At 62.5% G+C, this 7,516-nt stretch overlaps 1 protein-coding gene across 2 annotated transcripts; it reads left to right on the forward strand.

Annotated features, from left to right (window-relative positions):
* The first annotated feature begins 58 nt into the window (after positions 1 to 58).
* Positions 59 to 7,212, forward strand: CHLRE_13g587500v5 (uncharacterized protein). 2 transcript variants are annotated; one of them, XM_043069693.1, is made up of 17 exons: positions 59 to 283; positions 360 to 634; positions 951 to 1,088; positions 1,625 to 1,638; positions 1,791 to 1,864; positions 1,990 to 2,068; positions 2,343 to 2,437; positions 2,669 to 2,709; positions 2,937 to 3,025; positions 3,271 to 3,340; positions 3,543 to 3,611; positions 3,956 to 4,051; positions 4,277 to 4,374; positions 4,633 to 4,788; positions 5,006 to 5,141; positions 5,429 to 5,548; positions 5,809 to 7,212. In XM_043069693.1, the coding sequence occupies exons 1-17, from the start codon at positions 270 to 272 to the stop codon at positions 6,039 to 6,041; spliced, it is 1,797 nt and encodes a 598-aa protein (XP_042917669.1). In that variant the 5' UTR covers positions 59 to 269; the 3' UTR covers positions 6,042 to 7,212. The 2 variants fall into 2 exon arrangements, with proteins under 2 accessions (XP_042917669.1, XP_042917668.1); XM_043069694.1 differs by having other exon boundaries at positions 951 to 1,082.
* Positions 7,213 to 7,516: the final 304 nt, after the last annotated feature.

Here is a 7,516-nt window from a genome sequence, read left to right on the forward strand (position 1 = left end):
TGCATGGGGCCAACGAGTGGCGGAGACGAATCGCCAGCAGCTGACAATGGGTAGTTCTGCCCACAGCACCGTTGCTGCAAATACCTTATTATTTCAGTGCACTTACTCAGCTGTTAACTGAGCGCTCGGGGAAACACGGCCGCTGCAACATCCATCGACTTACTTCTTCACTGTAAGGCTTAGCGCCAACCTTCTTCACTCGAACCCAATCATACTTGTCATAAGTCAGCAGCCTGCGCAGTTGCGAGTGGTAGAGATACAGCATCAGGATGCTCCACGCCAGGCAAGATGTCTGGCAGTCTGGCCACCGTAAGGCAAACCTAATATCAAATAACTTACTGAACACAAATCCCTCGCAGGGAGGTCAGCCAATTGAGGGCGGGCAGCTCGGCCCGCACGCTTTCGCGTGCTGACGTGCGGCGGGTGGCCCGGGCTGGCGCTCGTCGCGGCGTCGTGGCTGGGCCCGCTGCGCCATCGTATCCCGGCCATGCTCTAACACGCGCCTCCTCCAGCTCCGGTGTCCGGGACTCGGTAGCCGCCACAGCAGCGGCCGCGGATTCGCCTGCCAGTTATGTCGACGCCCCCAGCAGCGTGGAGGGCCGGCGGGTGGTCATTGTGGGCGGCGGCTGGGCGGGTGAGTGCCAAGCAGTGCCGCGTTCAGTTTCCGGCCTCCCAGGGCTCCTAATGCATCTACCAGCTGCCCCTTTCTTTGGCTGCTGCATCGCCGTTGTGCTGCGGGCTCGGGGCCCCCAGCCCGCGCTCCCTTCCCGTCCCTTCCCGCCCTCCCATCCCCTGTTTGAAACGCACCTCTCCCCGTCCTCCCCTCCGCATCCCCCCCCCCCCACTCCTGCATCCTCCACTCCCTCCACTCCCCTACACATCCCCTCCAATCCCCTCCACTCCCATCACCCTCCACTCAACTACCCTCGCCTCCCCACCTGCTCCCCCAGGCTTCGGTGCCGCCAAGCACCTGAGCGAGCAGGGCTACGACGTTACATTGCTGGAGGCCAGCCCCAACCCCGGCGGCCTCAGCAGCGGCTGGCGCACCGCCAGCGGCAAGACAGTGGAGGCGGGCATGAAGGGTGAGGGTGGATGGGGGTAGCTGGGGACAGTGTGCGCGCCCGCGCGTGTGCGTGTGTATGTGTATGTGTGCATGTGTGTGCGTGTGCGTGTGCGTGTGCGTGTGCGTGTGCGTGTGCGTGTGCGTGTGCGTGTGCGTGTGTGTGTGTGCGTGTGCGTGTGCGTGTGCGTGTGCGTGTGCGTGGGGGGGGAGGAGGCAAGAGGTGAGGACAGTGTGCGGGAAGAGGCAGGTGCGAAGCATGTGCATTCGTTTTGTTGAGTGCTACGGGAGGAGTTCAGCGTGGGAAGCGAGAAGGAAAAAGGCCGTCGGGTTGTGGCATGTGAGGCTGGAGACGCGAGCTGTGGTGGTGCGACTGTGGAGGCGGGCATAAAAGGGAGCAGATGGGGGGGGGGGCAGGACTCGTGGAGCTTGGGGACATTGGGAATGATGGGTGTATGCGCTTGGCGGTACCGCTGGTCTGCGAGTGACCCATGCCCCGCTGCTGACCGCCTGCTCCCACGCCTGCCCACCTGCCCGCCCGCCCACCTGCCGACGCGCGTGCAGGCTTCTGGTATCAGGTGAGGGAGGGAACGAGGAAAGTGTGCGCATGGGGGCCAGCAGCTGCCTGCCCCCTGCCCATAACACGTCCCGCAAACAACGGCCTAAAAGACGGCGGTCTCAACCGCATAACGCGCTCACACGAACGCCGACACACGCTCAACCCTCGCAGTACAAGAACACGTTCAAGCTGATTAAGGACCTGCAGCTGCCGTCCTGGCCGCTCACCGACTTCACCACCAGCGGGTGCGTGGAGCGGCCGTGCGGGATGGGGCGGGGTTGAGGGGATGCGGTTTTGCGGGCATGGGTGCAGGACCAACGGACGGTCTCCCATCTTCAAGCGGTGCAACACCATTTTGCATCCGTCACAGGTTCTGGAACCCCAAGGGACTGGTGACGGAGGCGCCCGTGTTCAGCAAACTGCCGCAGCTGCCCACGCTGATTGGCCAGGTGTGCGAGCGTGGCGCTGACACCAGGCTCACCAGAGTGTTGTGCGCGGCGTAATTCCAGGTTACCGTTACATGTTCAGTTCTGGCATAGGGCATGGTTGCTGCGTGGCACGCCTGCTACAATCTGACATGCGGCATCCCTTGCACCCCTCCAACCCGCTTGGTGCATGCCTATACACACCGTGCATTTTAGCTGTGAAGCACGTGTATCTTGTTTTCCACGCGCCACTCTCCCTACTCCTCAAACAACCCACCTGACATAAATGCACGTACAGTTCGTGCACACGGCCCCGCTCTACTGGGCATTGCCGCTGGAGGACCGCCTCACCATGCTGCCCTTCCTGGCCACCCTGGCTGACTACGTGTCCAGGTAGCGTACTAATGTGTCGTCGGCGAACCGATTGGAGGGCTGCTGCTGCCTGCCAGGGCTGATGGACAAAGGAGGCGGCTCTCGGGCTGGGTGTGTGAGTTTGTAGGGTGGGGTGTCACGCATGCCGTGCGAAGGGCTGCAGCCCCGGCTGCAAATGGTACCCGCTGGGGCTTTGCGTCATGTGTGCCGTTTGCCATCGCCACGTCCGCACTTGATGTGCTGCTGACGCAGTGAGGAGGCTTTTGAGAAATACGACAAGATGAGCGCATACGGTCAGTGCTGACAGCAGGGGGGCGACAGTTGATTGGGGCAGGCCAATGCTGCTAGCGCGTGTGACCTGGTGACCTGGTGCGTGCCTGGGGTCGTGCGCACAGTCTGCAAACCCGGAGCTCCATTGTAGACAACTGTAAGGCCCCGCGTGCCTCGCCCACCGCCTTACACGGTATCTCTCCGCCCATGGCTGTTTGTATTAATTTCTCGCCGTTGCTGCCACCCACAGAGCTGTTCCGCAAGTGCGGCGTGAGCACGCGCTGCTACAACGAGTTCCTGCGCCCCACGCTGCTGGTCGGACTGTTCGCGCCGCCCGAGGTAGATGCGGAGACACCGTCGAGCCTTCTATACAACTGCTGTGAATGTGCATGCGGCAGTCCGTGCACGTGCGCCAGCGCGTGCTCGCAAGCGTGCAAGGCTGGGTGCTGGGCGGACTTCAAGTTTTGCGTGGGGTAGGCGCGGTGCTGCCCAACGCATGTGTTGCACGTGCGCGCCTTGCTTTGGCGTGAGGAGCGTGCACGCGCACGTTGTCGCCCGTTGCCGCCGCAAACACACACACACAGGACCTGTCGGCCGCCGCGGTGCTGGAAACGCTATACTTCTACGCCCTGGCTCACCAAAACGATTTTGATGGTGAGCACCCCCTTTGTAATGATACGGTATGGTATTCATGTGGTATCCAGGAGAAGCGTACAGGGTACCTGCAGGGAACTGCGTACAGGCACAGCAGGCACAGGGCACACGGCACAAAGTACAAGGGCAGCATCCTGTGCCGTGCTGTGTGTAAGGCTGGCTGCGGACGTGCTGCTGCATACTTGGTTTGCATCGCTCGCAGTGTGCTGGCCGCGCGGCGCTATCGCGGAGCTCATCTTTCAGCCCATGGTGGAGCGCATCCGGGCAGCGGGTAGGGGTAGGGACAAAGGGAAAGGACAGGGAGGGAAACGGAGGTAAACGGTGGGAACGCATGGGAGACGTAGGGAAGGGGAGGGAGTATGAGGCAGGCTGTGTGGGGCAGGCTCTGGCGGCGTGGCTGCACAAGAGGGTAGTAAGGTGGCAGGGCTGCCGCTGCTGTTGGCACTGCTGCCATTGTGGTCCCTACCTTGCCCACAAGTCCTGCCACTCCACCCACTGCCGCCTTTCGTCACCTGCTGCCGCCTGCTGCCACCCACTGCCGCCTTTCGTCACCTGCTGCCGCCTTCCGCCGCCTTCCGCCGCCTGCTGCCGCCTGCTGCTGCCTGCTGGCTCCAGGCGGCCGTGTGCAGGGCAGCCGGCTGGTGACCGGCCTCACCACTGACCCCGTCACGGGGGAGGTGGTCAGCGTGGAGGCGGCGGACCGCAGCACGGGTGCGCGTGGTTCGGCGCCAGGTCCTCTTTTGCTGTGCGGGGTCGTTGTAGGGACTAGGCAGCTACTGGATCCAGGGATTCTGGGTACTGGATTCTGGGCCGCCCTCGGTGGGATCCAGGCATCCAGGGAATTCAAAACGCCCGGCGCTCATCTGCCTTCCACCTGTGTGGCCGCGCGTCCATGCCCAGTTCTTCAAATGCGTGATCGACCCTCACCACCCACAGGCGAGACGTACAGCTACCCGGCTGACGCGCTGGTGTTTGCTGTGGGCATCACCGGCATGCAGAAGCTGGTGGCAGCCACGCCCGCATTGGCGCAGAAGGTGAGGGCGCTGGAGGTGGAGGGAGGGAGCGGGAGGGACGGGGCGGGGCGGAGGCGCAGGTTGCAACAGCCGCTGCTTGGATTGGCCCGTCCCGGCATTGTGCCTGCAGCACATGCGCGATATTCGTACATCATACACATACCCCACCACGCCTGCTACCAACCCTATGCCTGTAACCACACTTTCCCCATCCTCCGCTTCCTCCAACCTTCCCCCTCCCGCTCACCTGTGCTCCCACCGCTCACCTGTGCTGCCCAGGCCGACTTCCGCGCTATCATGGAGCTGAGGGCGCTGGACGTGATCGCCACGCGCGTGTGGTTTGACCGCCGCGTGTCCACCCGCTACCCGGCCAACGTGCTGTCGGGCTTCGAGGCCACTGCCGGCGCCACCTTCTTCAACCTGAATGACCTGCAGGTGAGGGGGTGAGGCGGAGGGGTGAGGCGGAGGGGCCGCGGGGTGGGTGGGGATGGGGTCAATGCTTGCGGCTCAGGGTCGCCGCGTGTACGGTTTGCGGCTCACCCCTGGAGCACCCCACCCCCTCGCTTGCCAGCCTGTCCCTTGCCCTAAATGTAAGCACCGCACCCCAACCTCCAACCAACATGCACCCGCCAACCGCCAACTGCCGCATCAGGACGAGTACCGCGACGCGCCCGGCTCCGTCATCAGCGCCGACTTCTACCACGCTAACGCACTGCTGCCGCTGAGCGACGAGGCCATCGTGCAGCGGGTGGTGGAGCACGTGGCCAAGTGCGAGCCCGGATTCAAGGGTGCGTGGGTCGGTGGCGCTTGGGACGGTCGGCGATCGGGCGCGGTTGTGTGGCAGTTGTGGGGGAAGAGTGCGGGTCGTTGGGCGTCAAATCAAGTAAGTGCACGCCGCATGGTGCGGCTTCCGGACATTTCAACGGCACCATTCGATACCGGTAATGCGCCCCATGGGTGCACACCTTCCCTCACTTTGCGGCCTGTTGGTCTGTACGGCCCTTATGCGGGCTGTGGCGCACCTTCATTGGATGCTTTCCCTCCCTCCCGACGTTGACCGCTTCTGCTGCTGCAGGTGCCAAGGTGGTTGACAGCATCGTGCTGCGCTACCCCAAAGCCGTCACGCACTTCAGCCCCGGCTCCTACCCCTACCGCCCCTTCCAGGCCACATCCATCCCCAACACCTTCATGGCCGGTGCGTGCGTGCCTGCACGCTGCGGGGGGCCTGGGTACGAGCACCAACGCCTTGTCTTGCCTACCGCGTTGTCACACCTGAGGCCCCGCTCTCCGTCGCCAGCTCTGATGCATACCTGTGACCTTCACATCTGCCTTTTATGCCGTTTCCTTCTCCAACACACTGACTTCGCTTCCATTATAAGCAAGTGCCAGTGCATCACCCCGCCCCGAACCTACCTCGCCTACCCCATGCGCCTGCCATGCCCCACACGCGCACAGGCGACTGGGTCAAGGGCGTGCCACACGGCGCCAACGGCCTGTCCCAGGAGCGGGCGTACGTCACGGGCCTGGTGGCAGCAAACTTAGTCATGCAGCGCCTGGGTGGCGGCGGGCAGCAGGCCGAGATCCTCGACGTGGATCCTGATGAGCCGCACATCGCGGCGGCACGTACGGCGGCACGCAGCGCCCGGCAGTTTGCGGACGCCCTGGGCATCCGCAGCCCGTTCCTGTGAGGCTATGATAGGCAGTACTGGAGGCCTGGAGGATTGTGAGGGGAGGGGTGGGGATGGGGCGGGGGGTTCACATGTAGGCCCAGTTGGGCATGCACACGAGGGGTGGGTAATGTGGGTCAGAGACTCAGAGTGGAGGGTGGGGACTTGAGAGGACGTGTATAAGGGTTCAAACGTGTGTGGCAGGGTGAGAGTTGTGGCGCGGTGACACGGAGTTGGAGCGTGGTGAGGCTGCCGTGCGCTAATGTTTGCTGATTGCTAAGCGATGCATGATTTAGGACTCTGTGATACCAAGAGAAAGAATTCAAGGGCCCAGGCTCATCAGGAGGCATAGCCATGAGGCCATCACGTCGACAACGCAGAGGGTGCTGGCGCAGTTTTGACGAAAGAGGCGCTGCTGGCAAACTGGCCAAAATCTTGAGGACGGATGCATATCAGCCCATGCCGGTGAGATGCTACTTCGCATGTATGGACACATCCTGCGCGCGTCAGGCCAGAGGGATGACACGCCCCCTCTTTTGGGACCTCGAAGTTAGCGGAGCGAGCTCCGGTGAAGGCTAATCTGGGTGCAGTTAACCCGCTCAGGAGGGGTAGCGGGCCTCACCGCGGGTGGGCCCGGGGCTAACCTGGGTGGGCCGTCGGCTAATCCTCAGTGGACCGCCGGCTAATCCTAGGTGGGCCGCCGGCTAATCCGAGTGAGCCGCCCGCTAACCTTGGTGTGCCCCGAGCCCTGCCAATTAGCCATCACTTTGCTGTCACTTCCATGTTTCTGGCGTTGTCTAAGTATGGTCTTAGATGGGGAATGGTTGGATGGGGCAAGATGGGCACGCGGGGCCGCAGGGACGTGAACCACTGGTTCACCAGCCGGAAACCAGCTCTATATGTTGGAATATTTTCTGTTATTGTTCATACGTATGGTGTCTATGCAGTTGAGGAAATAGGGACCTGTTTTTGACCTCAAGTCAAAGAAGTGTTGTTTGTTGCCTCAGATTTCAGCCCGCGTCGGTAGTATATTTGAATATGGGAGCTCTCATGGCCACATAAAACAATACGAGAACCCCTGTCCTGCATTCCTCCGAAAATGAACCAGTGGTTCATGCGGCTGCGTCGTTTGCGGGTTGCTGCGTTTGGAGACTTAGGGTGTGTCAGGGAGATTATGTAAACAGTACAGCATGCGTTGGGGGATTCAGGTGTCAACATAGGCGCGCTGGCGCGAATATGGGAATCGCGTGTGGGTTTCTGAGCGTGTTACCCGCGAGCATCACCGCTGCCCCGCGCGAAGTCCTCGCGTACAGACGCTGTGCCCCCCAGAAACGCGTTTCCCGGTCACAGAGGTGGCTTTCCGCAGTCACCGGCGGCAGTTCCCGCGCCAATCTTGAGTAGGTCCCCGGCTAATCCTGGGTGGGTCCCCGACTAATCCTGGGTGGGCGCGGGGCTAATCCAGGTTGGCCGGCGACCCAGCGGGCTTTGCCCCGAGC

This window comes from Chlamydomonas reinhardtii, chromosome 13 (genome assembly GCF_000002595.2).
Source record: "Chlamydomonas reinhardtii strain CC-503 cw92 mt+ chromosome 13, whole genome shotgun sequence".
NCBI classification, from domain to species: Eukaryota; Viridiplantae; Chlorophyta; class Chlorophyceae; order Chlamydomonadales; family Chlamydomonadaceae; genus Chlamydomonas; species Chlamydomonas reinhardtii.

Bases quoted from the DNA above. Each gene is read 5' to 3' on its own strand.
- CHLRE_13g587500v5 (XM_043069693.1), top strand. The intron at 2,710-2,936 runs GTCAGTGCTGAC...TGCCACCCACAG, and splicing joins CGACAAGATGAGCGCATACG to AGCTGTTCCGCAAGTGCGGC. The intron at 3,612-3,955 runs GTAGGGGTAGGG...TGCTGGCTCCAG, and splicing joins GGAGCGCATCCGGGCAGCGG to GCGGCCGTGTGCAGGGCAGC.